A 22,800-nucleotide genomic window follows, 5' to 3' on the forward strand; every position below is an offset into this window, starting at 1 on the left:
TTCCAGAAAGAAAGTTACTTCAGCCTGTAATCTAATTGTGGATAGTCCATTGTTTGGATACTTAAACACGACATATAAAATCATACAAAGAAAACTCACTCTGGGAAATGACCAGCTCAGTTACATATTTACTTCCACAAATACAAACTGTAAGGTTACTTTAAAATTTTTTTTTTTTTTTTTTTTTTTTAAGCCTGTAGTTCCAAAGTAATTATCAAGTAATAGAAGCCTGTAAATCTGGATTGCTGAATTGAAAGGCAAGAGAAATTAACCATTTTGTAGCTGATCTGCCAGGCACCCTCACAAGTGATCTTATGAGTTATGGTAACAACACAGAAGGCTGGATCCAACACCTGAAATCTTTCAGCCACGGTTAAATGGAAAATTGCTGATCCCAGACTAATCTAACAAGAAGAGGTCACAACGATGCAGGTGGCAATCAAATGCTGTTCTGGTTGGAGCTATTTTTAACTCTTGGAATGAAAACGAAAATCTTGGGCTTAGGGTATTAATATCAAAATAATAAAATACAGATATATTTAACATGTGTTTAGATAGCATTTTTTAAATTCTATAGAATTACACCCAGAAATATATTATAACACCACTTTTGTACCTTAAATGACATGTCAAGTTACGGTTACAAGTAATCATACTTTTATATGGGAAATACTAATTTTGTGTCCTTTGTATTTTTGGAAGGATATTAAATTGTATCGACCAACTACATCGTTGCTAAAAATCTCAACATTATTTATCCTTGTATAGCATATACCACTTAAAATAATGTAGAATAATCTTTTAACTTGCTATGTATAAAATTCTTAATGAAGGCACAGTTAAGATACTTTTGAAGAAGACAGCTATATATTACTACTAATAGAATTATACAATAATACAGGTTGGAAGAGAATTCTGGAGATCAGATCGTCTACCCTTCTGTCAAAAGCTGAGCTTTAGATTTGATATCCAGCATGTCGTGAGCCAAGCCTTGAATATTTTCACTGCTTATATATCAAAGACACTCAGCAATTGGAGTTTATAAAACTGTAGTAAAAAATGCTACTAGATGATATAACTTGTGTGCTTGCACTTTCTCTGCAGTCAGCACCTGCCCTGCAGGCCTCGAAGTTTAGAAAATTATTTGCTTAATGAGTATTTCAACATCTTCATATGGGAAAACCCTGTGTTACAGTAAATCTGAACAGATTAACCATTCAGAGCATCTTAACATCAATGGCATAGAGGGGAGGAGGGACTGTTTGATTTTCTTGGAGACAGTGTCTGTGGCACTGACAGCTGTAAAACTGAAATCAAACATCACAGAGAAAATGCTGACAGCTTTGACACTTTTTTTACAAGTCTTATTCACATGATGAGAGATTCCTAGTTGCTGATGTAGAAAAGGTTCTTTCTGTGATCCTCCTTTAACTAAATAAAACTAATGTATGATGCAGAGATTAAAAATACCCTGTGATTTAAAAACCAGCAATACGGCAGTGACACATAAATAATCTCATTCTGGTAAATAGTAGTAGAGGAGATTTGACAGTTTGGGAAAGGAAGGTGGAAAAAGAAATTCAACATAAATTTTTGATATATGAAAATCAAAACCTTGAATAAAGAAGAAAACTAAATAAGCATGAGACAAAATCTCCTCTATCTTTTGTGCCACTGCTGCACATATGAAAAATGAACTGAGAGGCACATTTTTCCATCTTGCATATGCCTCCATTTGAAAACCAGAAAATGTAACCTTGATGTACTAAGTACTCAAAATGTACTTTTTGGAGAGGATGAATTTTTTTTTTTTTAAAGAAGAAAACTATCTGGTGAGTAATACCATTAGTGAGAAACACAAAAATAGAAAAACATACCTACCTGGCTACCGAATACATAAACAGAAAATCATTGTCAGGTGATCCAGGACTCTTACTATAATCCGTATACTTCTTCTGTGTGGTACTTTTTATATCTTTCATTACAGATTCCATTTCTTTACTGAGATTGGTTTCAGACTATGAACAAAGACACAAAAGAAGATTAGTTAATTTGACCTGAAGAAATGCAATAGCTGATTGTAAAGCATAGCACTTTCAGGTTTACAAAAACACATTTGCAGGTTATGAAAAAATATACATTAAAAGCCAGTATTCTGTCTCGCAGAAGTGTTACAATATTCTGAGTTATTCTGATTTTTTCTGGATATGAAAACGTTACTGCTTTGTCAAGTTCAGGAATCTCACTGCTTGTGTTATTTTGAAGTATATTTGCATTGCACAAGTACACAAAAATAACACAAAGTATCTCCATCAAGACTGGAAGGCTAGCAAAATTTAATAGAATATAATTCAGAAAGACCTCATGAAGCTTTGTAATACATGAGCACCTGAAAACTGCTTTGTGCAAAACAAATAATCCATACCTTAAAAAGTTCTTAATAGGCATTCTTTAAACAGCTTCCAGTTACAAGGATATTGGTGTTTTTACATTGTAAAGAAATGATAAATGAAATTTATATTACATGGTTCAATTCTATAATATGGAAGCTACTATGGAGAGAAATGAATATGTATTCCATAAAAATTTATATTAATCACATTTTGTCATAGCTTTTTAATTGCTTATTTTTAGTAGGTAATGCAATAAGTTCTGTAAATATTTAAAATTTCTTGATATTAAAAAAAATATTATGCTGTATTCCATATCAGAAGAAAATGAAGTTTACCAGGTTGTCAAGTTTCTAAGAGGTCACATATGCAACAAAACGTAAAAATGAAAGGTAGAGGCAAATTAACAAGGATCTTTCTGCCTTACACTGATGCTTACTGGGAAAGTTCCCAGCTGTTCTTGAAGATCTTCCACCTCTTGTACAAGATCTTGCATACACTTGTTGCTATGACTTTGCCAGAGGCTTCTTTCCGTGTTGTTTCCAGGATAACAAGGAAGAACACTGTTAGCAAACTGCCTACAGAGGGGACAGGTAAATTCTCCTTTGTCCACTGAAAAACCCTGGAGGACCTGGTCATTCTAGAAGAAAATAAAGAAGATGTAGCTGAAATTTACAAAACATCATAATTTTTAGTTTGATATTTTAGGTGTATAGCCAAAGAACTAAGTCTAAAACCAAAAATTGTAAAGAAAGAATAATTAGAATAGCTCCTCTTTTTAGTGAAAAAGGTCTTAACTACTACAGACTCTCTACAATCCTCCAACTCAATTAATTTTCCTAGTTTGAATTACTCCTTATTGTCAACAATATCTGCGTAACGAACCAGAAATACTTCAACGGGATATTCTGAACATTTCACGTGTTGTCTTTTTTTAGCAATTCCCATAAAGTTTGAGACTCCCCTGATAAGATCTTTTAATTTATCAAGAGGCAATTTTATTTTTAGTCCTGAGAAATATTTGAAGATATTTCTCGGAAGTAAAGCCTGAAAAACCTAATCGAGTAGCCGTTAGAGGGTAGCATAACAAAAACCCTGATTATTTCTTCTTTATCATGAAGGATCAAAAAATGGACACAGAAGCACATGTTTGGGAAGCAGGGACATCTCCTGAGTGCTCCTGTTACAAACAAGCAGCCTTGCTTCAGCTTTGTGAATTGCCTCAACGGTTTCCCCCTCCTGGGAGAAGAGAACGGCTATGTTAACAGTGACTAGAATTCAAACTTCAAGCAAGCAGCTCCAAATGGTGAGGCATTCTAGTGAGCTTCCTTTTACATACCTTTCTGGATGTTGATATCTGATTGTATTATGTAAAAAGAAATGGTTTATCCAGATGAACACAAGTCTACGCAAATTATTTCGGTACTAAGAATGATAAAATTATTGTGCACTCATCTAGGTAGTAGTAATACAAGCAAATACATACAAGACTGTACTTAAATAATCTAGAAATCCCACAAATACTATGAGATGGAGTAAGAGTTTCTTTCAAGTTTAAGAGAGTATTCACCAGAAAAAGGACTTCAGTGTCTAAATGGTGCAAAAGATTACTTTTCAAAATTCTGCAAAATGAGATTCTACCACAAAAGCCCAGATTCTGCTCAATTATCTTGATGGCACAATTACCCCTGAAAGCACCTTTACAGTCGTATGGAAAAGAACAATTCATCATGGGATCAAATAAAGGCGGAACAGCTTCCAGTTTCTCTGGAGGTAAATTTCACAGAATGACTAATGCTGATACTAAAAATATCAAAGCATTGCTCATAGTTTTTTCTCAAAATGGAAACAAATCAAAGCTTATGAAAAACTAAAAGTAAAAAAAATTTAAAAAGCAGCTTTACATGCAACAAGAAGTCATCATTTAGTCTTTATTTTACTACACTAAATATTATAACACAGAAATAAATGATTGCTTAAAATCTGATGACTTCTACCACTGCTGAGCTTGTGAGAACGTTCTATGGTGCTGTTCAGGGATCTGCAATTGGGCTGCAGGAGGTTGAGGCACGTTAAGCAATATCCACCCTACCCTGTTTACTCAGAGCACGAGAAAATAAATGTATGTCTTTTCTAACCAACAATTTCTGAGGTTTGACTAACAAAATGTATTTTTAAACCATATATATCAGTAATTTCCCAACAGTATTTTCCAAGGAAAACAAAAAAACAAAAAGCATAATTCACGAGAGTTAAACTATTTTAACTCATTTCTCCAAACTACATGTATATAACATAATATATACCATACAGAACTAGAGATAAAAATCTTTTTGTACCAGAACGTTCATATTAAGAATTAACCAAAAGTAGCTCATATTTGTAAGATTCCTCATTTTTTTCTTCAGTTTCCCTGTAATTTATAACACACATTAAACATCAAAATAAGAATCTATGAAACAGAAATGAAAAGTGTTAGAAATGCTTTACCTGAAGATGCATACCAGAAAAAAACAAAACCCAGTGATTTAATTTTTAAGAACAGGATTAATTTAGTCCACTGTTTCTTCTGAAAGCAAAGTACTTTTGTTAATAATGTCAAGAGGTAATAAGAGATTTAGTATCTACTGTCCTTGAAACATAACATCTTGTCCATTAATGAAAATCCAATCTTTCTTTCTCTGAGCAGCATAAATCCAATTGATTTCACTAAGAACAGTTCAGATTAAAATTAAAAAATATGATCTTTACTTTTACTTACTCGTAAAGATTCCATGTAAGATTTGTGACAATCTATGTGTAAAGTGTGACCACAAGTTTGTACATAAACACCTCCTTCCCAGCCTATTGACACTGCTTGCAGGCAGGAACTCTAAAACAGAATAGAATAATAGAATAGAAAAAAGAATAATATATATAAAGTTATAAAGGTATTTAACGCAATTTATTTTAAGATTTTAAATATACATAGATTTTTATTTGCATGCTATATAATTAAGAGACATATATTGTGGAAATAGAGAAAAAAAAATTATAAAGTGTTTACTTACGCTAACTTACATGGCTGCCATTACGCTATTCTTTCCAAAAAACAGTCAAACACTTAAGTTAAACTTCAGCAGTTCTTATCTCTTAGTATAATGACCTCTTTAAAGAATCTCTTGCATCAGCATGAAGATGGGTCTACCTCTACCATGTGTTCCAACAGTACAAGTTATCCCATGTGCTCGGGCAACATACTGCTCCAATACATTTCATTCCGTTTTGTATGTAACCAAAATAGCAAGATCACAGTTATTTAATTAAACCCCAATCTGCTATTAAAATTCAATGTAAACAGAGTTTTTAATGAATTGTTGAACAATATTGTATATAACACATTATAAAGGGAAAAAGAGAACAAATAATTTTTTAGTGAGTTTTATACAAGGACTGTTTTGAAAACATTGGCCTGATTCAAAGACTGCACTGATAGCCCACACGTGAAAAATAAAGTTACCTCACAGGTAGTTCTCAGGAAACAATGAACTGAAAAAACAGTCACCACTGGCAAGCTTATGATAAGGAATTCTAGAAAATTCTCAGACTATTACATCTCCATTTCTCAAAAAATAATTTCATATACAGATTGAAATGTACATTCTGGCTACACATTTAAAGAACTGAAAAGGATTTACGGCTACCAGAACTGGAAAACAATATTTAGTGTAGACTCACCCTAAAATGTTTTAATGTGTGATGCATAAACAATTCTGACAGTTGTACTTTCTAAGGATATCTGAGCATCTCATTTTTTTTCCTGCATATGAGCAGGTAATAGAAACAGAATGGTTGATGCAAAAGTAGTTGCAGTTTTTGCATCGTTGAAATTTGCTGTTTGCTATTGGAATACATTCTTAAATAATTGTGGTTATGTTATACATCATTTTAATGCACTTTTCTCACTTTGTTTTCTTGCTACTGACTTACTACTTGCTGTTTATTTAATATTTATTTTAGACTATGGAAATTATGTTAGACAAAAAGCAAATTCAAGCGATTTCTTATTTGAATGATTTCTCAGAACAGTTATATATTATTTTACAGGGCTGTTTTAGGCACTAGCAAGGAAAGTCACAGGCAACATTTCCACAAAGGTCTAAAACAGAACAGGTCCTGTTAAGCAACAAGAATTGGATCTCAAAATTAAATATGAAAAGCTGTAATGTGGCTTTGTGAAGAAATGCAAAACTCTGCTTGGAACAGCTAACAGAACTGCAAAACAGACAATAACCAATTAATGTAAAATTGAACTTCAGTAATGTTGTGCAGAGTTGAGGATTCAGCAGAAGAGGGTGAGGTCTTCTGCTGGTCCCTCCTTCCCATCCACTCATCCTCCCCTTCTCTGTAGTGGCTCAGAAAACTGTTACAGGTTAGAAGAACTCTTTCCACTTACTCTGTGCTGCCAAAAATACTTTGATTAAGAATAATTCCTTGATCAGGTTTTCTGAATGGCCACAAGAAAACCAGTGTTTTGAAAGCAATACCTGAGACAGCAAAACCACATCTCAATTGTGTGGTCACACTGAATTATGAGATACCATCTTCTAGAGAACATCTGCATGGATATTTAATGACTATATAGCCTGTAGATATACTAGATGTCTATGTGAAAAATGTAACTAGTGACAAGCCAGACACTATTTAAAAATAAGGACCCTATTACACTTCATAACTACTGCAACATGACGAAGTGTTCACTGAATATAGAAATGAAACTAGAAGGACTCTAAGTTGTAGTTTCATTTACCTTTTTACACAAATTTCTCAGAAGTGGTAGTATTGTTCACACGAAATACTTACATCTTTAAAGTATCGCTGTAAAGTCGAAAGCCTTGCATCATGCAGTGTTGCACAGGTATCCCAAGAGTATATTTGCTCCTCTTCAGTAGTTGGTAGTTTCTTTGGCTCAGTGCTATTGCGGCATTGTCCCAACACTGTATGAAGAAAAGAAGCAATAAAGAATGCAATGGATAACAATATCTAAACCAATTAAGAAAACAATCAGGAAATTTTGGCTGGTAAATACACTAATGTGCACAGCATGAGGAACAAGCAAAATGAACTAGAAGCCTTGGCCCAGTTCCAGGGATATGACATAATTGGCATTAGCAAAACCTGATGAGATGAATCCTGTGACTGGAGTGCCATGATGGATGGCTACAGGCTATTCAGAAGGGATAGACAGGGTAGGAGAGGCAGGGGGGTTGCACTGTATGTAGCTGAGGGGCTGGAGTGCATGGAGCTGGCAGTTGGTGATGAGAAAGTTGAGAGCCTCTGGGTAAGGATTAAGGGTCAGACAAATAAAGCTGATGTTGTTGTGGGTGTCTACTACAGGCCACCCAGCCGGGATGATGACACTGATGAGTTATTCTTTAAGGAACTAAGTGAAACCTCAATCATCTGCCCTTGTCCTTATGGGGGATTTCAACTTGCCAGATGTCAACTGGGAATATCACACAGCTGGCACCAACAGGTCCAGAAGATTCCTGAAGCATCTGGATGATAACTTCTTGGTGCGGGTACTAAGAGAACTGACCAGGAAAGGTGCCTTCCTAGATTTGATACTCACTAACAGAGAGGGTCTTGTAGTAGATGCAGTGACCGGTGGCTCCCTTGGCCACAGCGACCATGAAGCAGTCAGGTTTAAAATCTTTGGTAACGGGATGAAAACTTCCAGCAAGACCTTAACACTAGATACAAGGAGAGCAGACTTCAGGCTGCTCAGAGAAATACTTATTAATATTCCCTGGGAAGAAGCTTTTGAAGGTGTTGGGGTCCATCAGTGCTGGTCATTTTTTAAGTATTGCCTACTAAGAGCACAGGACCAAGCCATTCCAAAATGCCAAAAATCTAGCAGGCGAGGCAAAAAGCCAGCTTGGTTGAGCAGGGATCTTCTTCTTGAAATACAGTGAAAAAAGAAACTACATGGTCAGTGGAAGCAAGGTTAGGCAACATGGGAGGACTACAGAGATGCTGCTCGCCATTGTAGGGAGGAAATTCGTGCTGCCAAAGCTCAATTAGAATTGAAGCTGGTAAATACTGTGAAGGAAAATAGAAAAGGCTTTTAAAATATAGGAATGGCAAAAGGCAAAAGTGAAATAACATTGGCCCATTAACTGATGAGCATGGTCACCTTATTAACAGGGACATGAACAAAGCTGAAATGTTTAATGCTTTCTTCACTTCAGTCTTCAACACCGATGATGGACTTGGGGCCCCCATAACCCTGGGCTAGAAAACCATGGCTGTGATAACGCTAAACTCCCAATCAATCTGGAACTTGTATGGGATCTGCTACTCCAGCTAGATCCCTACAAGTTGATGGGGTTTGACGGGATTCATCCAAGGGTGCTTAAAGAGCTGGCTGACGTCATAGCAAGACCTCTCTCCGTGATTTTTCAATGCTCCTGGGAATCTTGTAGAGGTCTCAGAAGACCGGAAGCTGGAAAACATCCCAATCTACAAGAAGGGCAACAGGGATGACACTGGCAACTACAGCCGTGTCAGCCTCATTTCTGTGCCTGGCAAAATCATGGAGAAGATTGTTTGAGAGTTACTGTAAAACATCTGAATGACAACTCAGTCATTGGTCCCAGCCAGTATGGGTTCACGAGGGGAAAGTCTTGCCTGACCAACTTAATTTCGTTCTACGACAAGGTTACCCACCTAGTTGGCCAAGGGAGGCCTGTCAACGTGATCTTTTTGGATTTCAGTAAAGTCTTTGATACTGTCTCTCACAGTATCCTCCTGGACAAGATGTCCAGCATACAGCTGGGTAAGCACACAATGCAGTGCGGGACCAATTGGCTGACAGGCCAGGCTCAAACGATTCTAGTAAATGGGATGTCAGTCTGGCGACCACTCACTAGTGGGGTTCCTTAGGGATCCATCTTAGGGCCAGCACTCTTCAATGTCTTTATAAATGACTTAGACTTGGGACTTGAGGGATTGCATAGTAAGTTTGCTGATGACACAAAATTCGGGGGAGCTGTCGACACTCTCGAGGGCAGAGAGGCCGTGCAGAGGAATCTGGACAAACTGGAGAACTGGGCAATCACCAAATGCATGAAGTTCTACAAGAGCACATGCTGGATTGGGCACCTGGGACACAGCAACCCTGGCTGTACATACAGACTGGGGAACGAGATGGTGGAAAGCAGCTCCGCGAAGAAGGATCTGGGGGTTCTGGTCAATGGCAAGCTGAACATGAGCCAACAGCGTGCCCTGGCAGCCAAGAGGGCCAACCGTGTCCTGGGGTGCTTCAAGCAAAGCATTGCCAGCCGGGTGAGGGAGGTGATTGTCCCACTCTGCTCTGCACTGGTGCAGCCTCACCTGGAGTACTGTGTGCAGTTCTGGGCACCACAGGATAAAAAAGTTATTAAGCTACTGGGGAGTGTCCAGAAGAGGGACACAAAGTTGGTGAAGGGTTTGGAGAGGAAGCTGTATGAGGAGTGGCTAAAGTCACCTGGTTTGTTCAGCCTGGAGAAGAGGAGACCTCATCATGGCTACAGCTTCCTCACAAGAGGAGGAGGAAAAGTAGGTGCCGAACTCTTTTCTTCAGTGACCAATGACAGAACCTGAGGGAATGGCAGGAAGATGTGCCAGGGAAGGTTTAAGTTGGACATGAGGAAAAGGTTCTTCACTCAGAGGGAGGTGTCACAGCCCCAAACCTGATGACGTTCAAGAAGAGACTGGAAAACGCCCTCAGACACATGGTGTGAACTGTGGGGTTGTCGTGTGCAGGGACAGGAGTTGGACTCGATGAGCCTTGTGGGTCCCTTCCAACTGAGGACATTCTATGATTCTACAATGTGCTTTGTTGATGTTAAACAGTAAAAAAATTATTAAAGAAACTAAATATTAAAAGCTGTAGGTCTGCTCTTGTACATAAAGCATATATACATACACAAACACATACATACATACATAAAGATACATGGATGGCTATTTTATTTTCTTTTTCTTTCAATACCTATTTTCTTGCAGGTCTATTATATACTGCTGTGTTTGAAAAAGCTAACAGAAATGAGGAGACAATGAAACTATTCACTCTTTTCCCAAACATTTAAAAATGTTCTCAGTATCCTTAGACCTACATGTGTGCCTCATGGAGGACCATCCACAAAAAAAGAGAGGACTCTGTCTTTCCAGGCTCCATCAGACACACCAGTATTTATGCACACATACTAAAACCTGCAGAAACACTGCTTGTCCGAGAAGTCATACAATCATACCTGACGATGCTTGTAATAGTACAACTAGCCCTGTAGGCCTGTCTTCAGTAGAAGGACCACTTTGTCCACAAATAACGCAATCGTATATTGCCTCGGAAACATGCTGTTCTGATGTAGCTACCTCCATGGCAATATCAGCATCTGGCGATTCTAAAAATGGATAAGAAAATTGATATTAAACAGAGGGAAATTCAGTTGCGTCTGCATTGAGATAGTGACAAAAAAACCCACCAAAATAATCTCTCTAGTTTATCTACAACTAAAACATTGACCATTACTTGAAACTTACCTCGCTGTTTCAAAAAAAAAAAAAAAAAGACACCTACACAATGAAGTAAAATTTTTGCCATATTCAAAATTATTCACAGTGGAATTAAATGTTTAGTTCAAGTTTGGATTTAACTTGATCTCTTTAAAATTTATATGAAACAGAGATCTAATTTCTATTTCTTTAGACACTACACTGAGAAGTTTGAACAGAGGGAGATGAAGGGCAATGAAAATGAATCTCTACTAAACCCAGACTTGCTCATAACTGATTCTAACAACAATTAGAAAGAAAAAGTTAATCTGGAGACCTTACAAATAATTTAAAGATGCTTAGACAAGGAGAATTAAATGTGCAACTAAAAAGGAAAGGTTTTTTTTTTTTAATATGAAACTTGAAGAAACTTCAAAAATTTGGGGTGCAGATGTTTATTTTAACAATTACTGTATACAAGACGTAGAGACCTGGTTTTCTAATGGTCCACATTATTATTTCCTAGGCGCACAGACAGAAATGTTCAAGGCTAAGGACCAGCTTCAAAGTACTGAAGTCATTGCATTTGCTGTAGCTTTGTTCACATGACAGTGGTGGTGGTTTCAAGGCAGGGGGCTAACCAAAATAGAACCAACTTTACATTATGTTACAATCAAAAGTAAGAATTATTTATTGACTTGAAAGAAAAGCACTTTAGGACTAGATGATCCTCTCCTGAGTGCTCAGGAACACATAGAGTTAGCCTCTCAAACTAGAATATAAGGGTGCTTTGTTTCTTTCCTAGAAGATAATTTTTCCAAAGCAAAACACTTCCTCCCTACTTTCCACCATGCCTTTTATCTCACTGATTAAGGACTCCAAGGTGCTGGATAGAGAACCCAAAAACCTTCAGAGCAGCAACAGTCTTCCTGCAGAACTCGTTTCAGGGGAGCTGCTCTCTTCTGGAAGTTCCCTACAAGCTCAGCATGGGAGGCTGCTGCTGTAAGGAGAGGTGTGCTGCATGCCAGACAGTGGTTTTTTGCTATGAAAAGATCCAAGCAACGCTCTCACTCACACGGCAGAATCAAAATTACACTGTTTTAGCAACTATTGATTTCCCAGTCAGTTATTGAGGGTCATATGAAAATGAACTTGGATCTTCATTGACATGCTTAATAATGTACACACGTCTATCACCATCTAGTGGCAGTCAGATATACAATGAAAGAAAAAGCAGAATGCATCAACTGCAAATGTTTTAAGTCCAAACATCCAGAAAACCTAGGAGCAACTGCAGCACAGAAGGAAATAAATACTAAAGCTATTTTTTATATTTAACATAATCTCATAATTGTGTAACGCACATTCACGTACACCTATATATCAGAAGCACATGGCACCAGAATAACTAGAGAGTTCCAGCCTTCTTACTTATACTTTTCTAAAATATTGTCTATATAACATAAAATATGCATCCATTCAGTATTTTGAAAAAGTGCAGGGAGAGAACACAGCGTGTCAATCTGATTTTGAACAACTCAGTGGAAGTCCTCAAAATCAGTCAACATTCAATTTACAATATACCATTCCTTCACCATAAATTGCTTATTTTAAGCAGTAAGGAAAAAATACAGGTCTTAGTATTTAAAAGGTGTTTTTAACCAATTCAGTATATGCAATCTATACTTCTATTGCCTATGTGCAACAGGCATACCAAAAAAAAAAAAAAAAAAAAAATCAGGCTAATTTAATTTCAGAACTCAAAGATTAAATGAATGTTTCCTTCACAACTACTTTGTGCCAGGCTACTTTGGCAAACAATAAAATTTCAGGGGAGCTAAATTTCTAGCATCAAGGAAGACTTCTTGATAAAATAATTTCCCCTAGAGCTAGTGAAAGAAAGCAAAGTCAACTTACACAAAATCCATGGTTAAGAGCAATAGACGAGAATTTCAAATTTCAAATAATAAGCAGATAAAAAAACCCAACAAAACCCCCCAATTCTTTTTGAATGGACTATGATAAACCTTGATTACTGGCTTAAACTAGTTGTTAGCTTCTTTGGAAGATAAGAGTTGGTCTACAGTTTAAGAGGATACATTTAGGCAGCATAATTCCTGGAGTGAAATATATATCACTGACAGTCTGGAAAAAAGCAAGCAAGCTATGGGTATAGTAACGATCTCAATCTTGTCTTTCTTGCCTTCCTGAGCTTTGCCTCAATGTAGCTGCTGTGGCAGCCACAGACCCTGCCTCGCCACCTCCACTGTCACGGACCGGGACAAACATGTTTCAACTCAAAATACTGTGGAAAATGAGACAAAAATACTTCATTAATGCATATAAAGTAACTGGCATGTCTCCATTCTACATCACTTTCAGTTATATATTTCCAATTTCACATTGGGAAAAATAAAACCAAACTGCATTTTATTGTGATAGGACTCATAGGGAAGCTTAAAATGCCCAGAAACTTGTAGCTCCACAGCTTCTTTTTTTTTTCATGTCACATAAACAAAAGTGCATAATTGCTTTGTGTTTTCCATGGCAACTTGTGAAGTATTTATTTAAAATGACTGGAGTTATAATGCTATTTTATTAATTTGATTTAGAAAATACAGGTTCTTACCAATTTTTAAAGCATGAGCTAACATCTCCTAGCTCCCAGAATTCAATTATAAAAAGACAGCTTAATAAAAATGGTTATTTTATTAAATGCCTTTTTATATTAATGAAAAGCTGAACGTTGATTGTAATATAATGCAAAACTCCTTCTATTCTGGCTAAAAACTAAACCCAAATCACCACCAAGGTCTGTCATGTGAATAGAGCTACATTAGTTCCAACTAAAAGGTGATGAATAATCTATATCTTCTTATTTTGCTTCTACTGTTGCACAAACCCCCAACGTTTTTTGCCAACACTAGGAAAATATTTCCATGAAAACAGCACTTCCGTGTGATGCCCCTGAACAATGGTGCCTTAAGCAGTGCCCAAGAATCCTTTGCCAGCCGTTTGCCAAGATATGATCTCCAGGCATATTACTCCTCCAACCTTTCAAACAGGTTTTGTAGGAGCCTGGAGCTTTGTAGTGACAACAGGAGAGAAAGGAAGACCAAGGTGGGTTTAGTTGCAAGGCTGAAGCACGGCTTTACCAGGCCAGGCAGCAGTCACATGAGAGAGCAACGGTATTTTACGCCAAGCATTCTTTGCAATACAACCAAAGCTGCTTACAATTTAAAACTCCGACTCTCCAAAGACTTAACCTAATTGATTTCAGACAGTCTTCTCATGATGTCAATGTGTGTAAAAAATGAGTAAATGAGAAATACACACGATATTGGTATCAATTCACCAAGATTCTCTCATGAGGTTTGTTTAATGTCATAACACAGCCCACCCCTTACCGCAGGTTCTGAGACTTTTCTTTGTCCTCGTGAATTATTTCAGAAATCTGGATAAATATGAACCTCATTAAAAACAAAGATAAGAACACTGAAGGAGGATGAAAACATTTAAACTGTAACAGAAATCCAGGGTAGTGCCAAACACTATCACTCCCACTGATTTTTACAAAAGTTAATTATTTAGCTCTTTGTTTAGTTTTGTACCAATAGGAGTGAAAGACCCAAAGGCACAAAATTCTAGCATTTCCTACCTCCTAGCAAGTCCTGATCAATCTGCTAAGAGCTAGCACACTGTTTTGTTGCAGAATGCATTGCCACCTGAACTACTTCATTTCTACTCTCCAGAGTCACAGATTCACTCCTGTTCTTTCCCCATCCAGCAAAACCCCAGAACTGAGAGGGCCTTGTAAACACAGTAACTATAGTTTACAATCTCTGTTGACTGTAGTCAACATTTTCCTGCTGTACACATTGTGTGTCAAAGTAGCCCCCTGGCATCAAAGCAACCATTAGTATGCTAATATTCTTTGCCCCGACCCAGCATATATATTCTCAAGAGATCAGTACCTAATTTATTTTTCTATCTGGGTTCAGAAGATTGAGCATTAGCAAATGTATGTCACCTTGCACTAAAACACTGCACTTCTCTTTAACTCTAGCTAAGGAATGTCCGCTTGAAGGACAAAATTATGTCCTGCCAAGACTCTCATCATAAGAAAGAAATGCAAAGATCATATTGCACACTTATGAGGCAGTAAAAAAACAACACAGGGCAACATAGGGCACTTCAGAGACAGCAAAACTATTGAAGGAATCCAAGATATCTTAATAATTATAATGCACAAATTAGCCAATTTACTAATTTTTACTAAGATACATTTGATTAAGTAGTTCAGCAGCTTGCCTCCTGGAATGGATGATAATACTTAATGTGTATAAAACTTAGACAGATCTTTACAAATATTGCTGTGATTTGTTAAAGGCTACTGTTAACCTGGAGCATAGGGATTTATTTTTGTTCTTCTCAAGTCCTGCCTGAAAGGCAGTGAAGCTTCAAAAATCTCTTGCATGGAGTTCTGCATCACAACAGATAAATCGTAGCCTCACACTGAGATAAGTGCCCTCAAAACAAAGATATAAAAGCAGCAATCACTGGGAGACTAGGCAGCCTCTGGAGGTGACACTGTACGTGACAACACATTTTTGACTCACTAGACATTCTCCTCAGTTCAAAAGCTCTTATCTGCTGCTCTTGGAATGATGTTTCTTGGTTTATTTTTCTACTTTTTACATTAGTTCTGCAGTCAAACAGCTACAGAGAGCACAGTGGATTCTGTTCCATTCTAGTTCATTAACATAACTGTTTCTAAATTTCACTTAATTACTTCCAGGCAAGCTTGAATAGCAATGCAGTTCTGCAGATGTCACAGAATATAAATAGAAAGTAACAGGGGGCACAAATGGAAAGGGCTACATAATTGGAATTTTTTCTACAGTGATTATATGCAAGAAAACGCCAAACTTTACTTTAAGAATCTCAGAAGAATTCGTGAATTCCAGTTCAAATAAACCATTTTTGCTAGTAAAATGAGACACATCTAATACTGAAAAATGAACATGTAATTGCGTAACTTCCTTTTTGGCCATGTTTCATTGCAGCATCCCAACAATCAAAGAAGAGGAATGCCTCAGGGGATTAACGGTGGTTCTGTGCACTTCAACAAACACTTAAGTTTATGGGGGTTTTAATAAAATAATCTTTAAGCTTTGGCTACTCTCCATTATTCCTATCATCTTCTAGACACATTTATTTTCAGAGTATTTTCAGTCTTCTACACATTTCATAGACAGAGAAGTTATAAAAGTTGATGATGATAATTTGCCCAAATGACATGAACCGAATCAGTGACCAAGGCAGGGAGCTGAGGCCTCACCATCCCTGCATTCTGACAGTGTTATTACTATTATAACAATCAAACAAAATTAATAAAACTACTGCTGAATTTCAACGTATAATAAAAGTAAAAGGTAACAGAGTGTGAATGTGTCAGAGGGGCATGCATTTTAACTGACTAATTTTAGTATGAAAGGATTATTTTGTTTTCAAACGTACTATTTCTGCACAGCTATGACACAATTCAGGGACACACTATTAAATACTTAGGGTAGTTTTAAATTTAATCACTCCAGAAAGACCAGATTCAGAATTATTACCATGTCTTGTGTTTTAAAATCTGAGTAACAATAGTTCATGCAACTTTTTCAATAATTGGCTGTAACATATACAGACTGCATTCACAGCTGAACAAATTACTTCAGTTAAAAAAAAAAAAATAAAAAAAAAATCAGAGCAAACTGAAGAAAATATTCCTGGCAAAAAAAATCTAAGTTTTAAAATAAGTCCTATGTACTCTAATGGAATATGTACTTCCCTTCTGCGAGCTATTTTAATGCTAGTCAGAACATAAAAGCTAGTTAATACTGGACTACAGTACAAATTCAGTGAATCTTCATCACAAACTCAGAAAACAGTATGGCAACCTAGAAGACACTGAAAAAAGTTAGTGAAAAAGCAAAGCAATTATTCAGCTAACACAATGACTGGAATTCTATTAAGTTGTTGCCAAGAAATGCCTTCATGCAGAACAACTTTATGAAAATGTGGTCCATTAAGTTGATTCTATCTACTGCTGTGCATGACCCGATATAATTGACAAACACTACATTTTATGTTGAGATATTTGAAGCTTTTAATTGTTTAAATACTAAGAAACAAACAATTTAAGTGCTGCATGCCCCCAAACACTTTCATGCACAATCATAAGCACCAAGGCCCAGGTCTGCCTGTCACAGAAATTAAGAAGGTTTTTTTAACATTTGACATAAGTAGTTAAGTAAAAGCTAAATGTTCCCAGTCCTCCACACAAATAAATGTGGTATAATTTATTGATTTAACTAATATGTTTGATCCACAAAGCAAAGCAGTTACCTTCAACATAGCTTATAAAACCCAAGCATGGGAGTACTTATGCATACATATGTATATATGCAAATACAGCTATGACAGGTAAACACATATATATAGATACCTGTGATTTTATATATGAAAACATCAACTTGAAAGTTGCAATATCAAAACCTCAAAATATAGGTGACTGCAGAATAAAAGTTTTCCAGTCACTTTCAATTAGCCATGTTGGTAAGAACACTTAATTTTTACTAAGTAGAACTGCATGTTTCTTCTTCCCTTCTTCCTTACTTCAATAGATTAAAAATTTAATAAGCATGACTAAAACTCATTTTTATGTATGAACTTCATGTTGTATTGCACACACTCTAAATAACACACCATAACACCATTAATTTGCTAAAGAAATTTCAATGACTGCTGTATCCAAGACCTTCATAAGTATAAAGGAATAAATCTCCACAGCAACTGATAGTAATTTAACAATTTCTAAAAATGGACTTTTTCAGCAAAAACAGTTGTCAAAATATTTCTAATCAGTCCATAAAGTCAAAACGAAACTACATAGCAGATGTTACTTCATTGAAAGAGAAGGGAAAAAAAGAAAAAATATTATTACTTTCAAAAGTACTTATTTTCAATGAAGTAATCTAGATGATGAAAATATTTTCCATTCCTCAGTTAAACACAAGAAAATTAATCAAGATTGTTCTTCTACGCAGCAGAACCTGAGAGAATTTACCCTTAGGAAAAACAACATTTTGCTGTAAAGCCTGTACTTTCAACATAATACAACGTTACAGCAACTGAGATTATGTAAAACTTATGCTTTCCTTAATTCTATACATAAATTTAAAATGCAAATTTTTATCATATTAAAATTTGAGGCTCTATGAAGAAATAATCTTCAATGTTATTACTACAGATTAAAGAAAATGCAGTCTTTAAAAGGCAGACTAACTTCAGGATATTTTATATTAAAAGGTAAATACTTTAAAACACATCACACACATTTAATCATTTCATCCACTGTGTATTAAGAAAAAATAAGAATAAAACAATGTCCCACAGATAATGTGTTCTCTTTTAAATACTTTCAAGATCATTTAATCTATTCCTTAGCAATTACGTATTCAGTATTATCTGTCCTAGAAAACACAGCTTTAAGCCTCTTAAGAAGTATTTAGTGAACAAGTGGATACAGCAGAGTGATCTGAGGGGAGGTTTTGTTTAACTGTTTGATTAAAATCTTACTAACATGGAAATAAATAAAAATTAAAAAGGCAAGCAGTCAACCACACACAAACTTACCAACGTCCATGGCAGTTTCCATGAAGCTTTTCTGCCTTGAGGCAAATTCAGCCAACAATTTCTGTTGTCTTTCTCTGGCTTTCTGTCGTCTGAGTGAAAGAAGAGGGAAGAACAGAAAAAAACCCAGCATATATAATGGAGGAAAAAAAAAGTTCATAGTGTCAGGCTGATTACAGTTGCCACCTTCAACAATATCACTCAAAATCCAAGTTTTCTCTAAATAAAGGATTATTTTTCAAGCCTAAACCAGGAATCTCTTGCTTTAAAAGCAGAGTTTAAGACTTCCTTTTTTCCCCAGTCTGGAAAAAAAGGAATGAAATCCTGTCCTTAAAAACCTTTCAGAAAACCAAAGGATCTTTTAACAGATTAGGACATGGCATCATAAGGAAAAGAACCCAAAGCCTTATTCTTGAAAATTATTTTTCTGTTACATAAGGGAAAAATAACAGAGTGAAATGTCAACCGTTGTACAAAAACAAGTACTTTTGTGAGCAACCAACGTTCAAAAGTTAATCATAATCATCATCATCTGCCTCACTTTTGATATCAAGCTTCATGCGAAGGGAAACAATTACGACTAATTTATTTTCCAGCTAAGGCTCCTCATACTGGTTCCTTCTCCCCCACCTCCACCCAAGATACTGGTCACCAACAGCTTTTACATCTGGACTTAAAGAAGTCTGTGATTGCTTACAGACTGAAGGATCGTATCTCCCTGGAGCCAAGCTGACTTCACTAACTTTTTCCTCATCACTTAACACAGCTCTGGATTTACAAATGGAAGGCATTAGAAACTCTTTCTTCTCTATCTTTCTGTTTAAACTGCATTAGTGATCTGTACAAGGCTATATGACCAGCTATTCTGTAACTCCCTATATATACATACTGCAGCAGGTAGCAGAATATTGATGGATGTAAAAAGATATAGAAAACAGACATTGATTTTTCTGAAGTATAAAGGAAGGATCTTTATGTTGACAAGAGTTTACAAATACAGGAAATGGGAGAGTGCAGGTTGAAAAACCCAACAGAACTCACACCGCAGCTGCCCACCACCTGGCAGGTGTAAAACCCATGTGCCCCATGGCTGGGGCTTCAGGCAGCACCTCTCCAGGGCAGCTCAGGATGCTCCATCACAGCTACAAACTCTGGGCATCAGCATTTACAGTGATTTTTTTTTTTCCCTGCCCAGAGGTGATTCAGATAACTCACAAGGGATTTCAAAACCTCAGTTGGCACCTGATGTGCTGATGGGCGAGTCCTCTTTAGTCTCCAGCACTGTCTGCTTATCACTGTCCTGGCCCAGGACCAGGCACGCACAGGCCCCAAGCAGCCAATTTACTGCAACCTCTTATCCCAAAGTGGCCTGTTCATAACTCAAAGCTGCTAACTTGTTTTCTTAAAGGCACCTTAAAAACCCAAATATCTCTGCCCATTTATCTGTCACATTGTTCAGCCACCATTTCTCAAAATAACTTCTATTTACAACAATCCTAAGATTCATTATCCGGAGGATCATACCAGGGCATTCATTAAACCTGTTTTTATTCACTTCCCCCTGGGAATTTCTCAATATATGCCCTGACTAAAAGCAGAGTGACTGTAAATAGAGGCCTTTAATAAGAAGACATAAACAAACTCTGACAGATTCAGTACAGCTCAGTAATTTTCCATGATGGCCCATGAGAGTTTGACACTGCAATCGAAAAAATACTGCAAGCAGTTCAAGCTCTCTTCCAGTTCTGCATTTCAGTTTCTATGGTGACAGCCCACTGCCTGAGCGATGACAAGTTTGTTATTATATGTTGAAGTAACCAAAAAGGGTGATCACCAAACACTCACAGTCTGCTTGATCTTCACCAATACAAAACTGGACTTGGGTGTAGAAGAAAAACAAAACAAAACAAAGCAGTAAAAATTGCGGCCTGACTATAACAACGCTGTCAGTCTATGAGATTTATAATTTCAGTTATCGCACTGTCATGGGTCCCCAATGCCATTACACATTTGGGGAGAAGAAAACAGTCACTCAGAACAAAGAACTAGAAACATTTATTTTCATTATTATGTTAGCCTCAGAACTTAACTGAAAACTTAAAGTGCCCACAATAGATCCTTGAAAATATAATATCCTTTATAGGGGAAAAGGAATGACCTTACCCTTTTCTATGTGAAAAGTTACTTGATTCATTGATTCCCTTGCTTCTCCTGTACATTAATCTAGCACTACTGAGCACCACAACAATGAGCAGGTGTCCAACATGTAGCTGTGTTTTATCTAAAGCAGCCATTCAGTCTGGCTTTTTCTGAAAGACAATTTTATAAATTTTACATGCTAAATCTTGACTATTTATCTCATTTACTGAACTATTTCAAGGGATGTTGAAGTTAAACAATTAACAGAACACCTGCAAGAAAAAAAAATTATTTTGTAAAGTATGTAACTTATAAAAAAATTTTTTTTTAATGTTTAATTTTTCAAGTGTAGATCTTGGATATATTGGAGAGAAGTTAGCGAAAAAAAATATTTTCAAACAAATAAAAATATCAGCATAATTAAAGGTAAATCCAGACACCAACTGAGTCAGATGTCTGCATGTTTCTATCCAAATTTCTAGAACCATCATCATATAGAACCAACCACAACCATGTCTGGTTACATAAACCATTAATAAAGCAAAATACTGCAGAGACAAGCACTTGAGTATTCTTGTCCACACCAGCCTGTGTCCTGTCTCTGCTGCAGTGAAAGTGGTAAGTTCTCTGTCCCAACCACCCCACTCTCTAAGCCCCAACCTTCTAACCCTCCCTTCACATGCCATGTTTCAGTCTTTTGCACTAACCAGCTGCCAATCTCTGCCATGGCCCCATGCAGCCAACTTTTCTTTCCAAGTGGTGCCATTCAATCCCCCAAATGCCAATCTTTATCTTGAACGCACCCTCCAGGCACTTGCATTCTTGTTCTGCATCCTCCTTCTCCTATCGGGTCTCAAGACTCCATTTTCTCTCATCAAGATTTTCACTACAAATAGGTTCTTTCATTGGCTTCTCTTGTCTGAGTATTCTGTCCTGACAAACCAGTTCTTCCCTAACAATCCCAGGCAATACAAATAAAAAGAATCTTTTAACTCATCTTGAGGTTGCACGGTTGAGCCTCAAAAATTATACAGTCTTAATTCTGCACCTTTGTATATATGAGTGGTGTACCCAGCAACATGAAGGGTGAGCATGTATATCACAAAGTTATTACGAAAGTTTTTTATTTTAAAGACCTAAGTTAGCAAGGTGTATGTTCTCCCTCAATACCCATGTAAATCATGTACATGCAACACGGATAAAGAAGAAAACTGCAGAATTAAGACTTATTCTTTTAACAAGCAATTCATGCAAAGACCTAAAGACAGGTCAATCAATAGATGCACAACACACACTGCCCTTCTACCGCTCCTTTATTATTGTTACCTTTCTTCTTTATCCAAAGTTTTCTTCTCTGCAGAACTAATCTTTTTTGGTGGTACAGGAGGTGTCACCTTTCTGCATATCTCTTCAATTATACGTTTATTCAATCTGCTCTGTACAGCAGCTTTCAATAAAATTCTTTCTACTGCCGTCATTCCATCACCGTGAGAGTATCTTGAACTTTCTGGATGGATTAAAACATCCACGTCATCCAACCATGGAGGATAGTAGGAGTTTTGTTTTCCTGAGAGTTTGTGATGCAATTTAATCAGCAAGGACAGTATGCTTTCCTTGACTTCTAGAATGGCTGTGGTTAGCTGTGGAGTTGCACCAGGTGCTGACCATTTCATTGATGTTTTGGGCCGAACCACTTGATTTGCCTCACTGGTGTTCCGATTGATGATCTCCTGAAATTTCTTTCTACGTTCTGCGACCAAACTGAACACTTGAGCTGTCCCTGAATTCTTGGGAAAATAAACAAACAAACATACATAATATTTAATTTCTGAGAATACAAGCATAAACAACATACATTTATATAGCTACAGAAAATACTTTAAATAAGGAGAAGAGCACAGAACATTTAAAGCTTCCTTTCCACTTCCAAAATCTATTGAAATTTGGTATAGCAAAATACTAAGCCTGCACGTTATGCTTCTATACATGTCTGTCATACAGAGCCACACAACAGCCAAGGATAAAATGAAAATATAATCCATACTGAAACGACTAATAACCAGTTTTGCCC

At 36.6% G+C, this 22,800-nt stretch overlaps 1 protein-coding gene across 1 annotated transcript in view; it reads right to left on the bottom strand.

Annotated features, from left to right (window-relative positions):
* Positions 1–22,800, bottom strand: part of UBR3 (ubiquitin protein ligase E3 component n-recognin 3) — a 116,842-nt gene that overhangs the window by 41,019 nt on the left and 53,023 nt on the right. The window contains exons 23-29 of the mRNA XM_065637380.1: positions 22,056–22,516; positions 18,594–18,682; positions 10,667–10,816; positions 7,233–7,366; positions 5,152–5,262; positions 2,830–3,030; positions 1,882–2,018 (exon numbers count right to left, since the gene is read on the bottom strand). Coding sequence (XP_065493452.1) covers positions 1,882–2,018; positions 2,830–3,030; positions 5,152–5,262; positions 7,233–7,366; positions 10,667–10,816; positions 18,594–18,682; positions 22,056–22,516 — 1,283 coding nt within the window. The remainder of the gene's footprint in view (positions 1–1,881; positions 2,019–2,829; positions 3,031–5,151; positions 5,263–7,232; positions 7,367–10,666; positions 10,817–18,593; positions 18,683–22,055; positions 22,517–22,800) is intronic.

The sequence above is a fragment of the Caloenas nicobarica genome, chromosome 6, assembly GCF_036013445.1.
Source record: "Caloenas nicobarica isolate bCalNic1 chromosome 6, bCalNic1.hap1, whole genome shotgun sequence".
Lineage (NCBI taxonomy): Eukaryota > Metazoa > Chordata > Aves > Columbiformes > Columbidae > Caloenas > Caloenas nicobarica.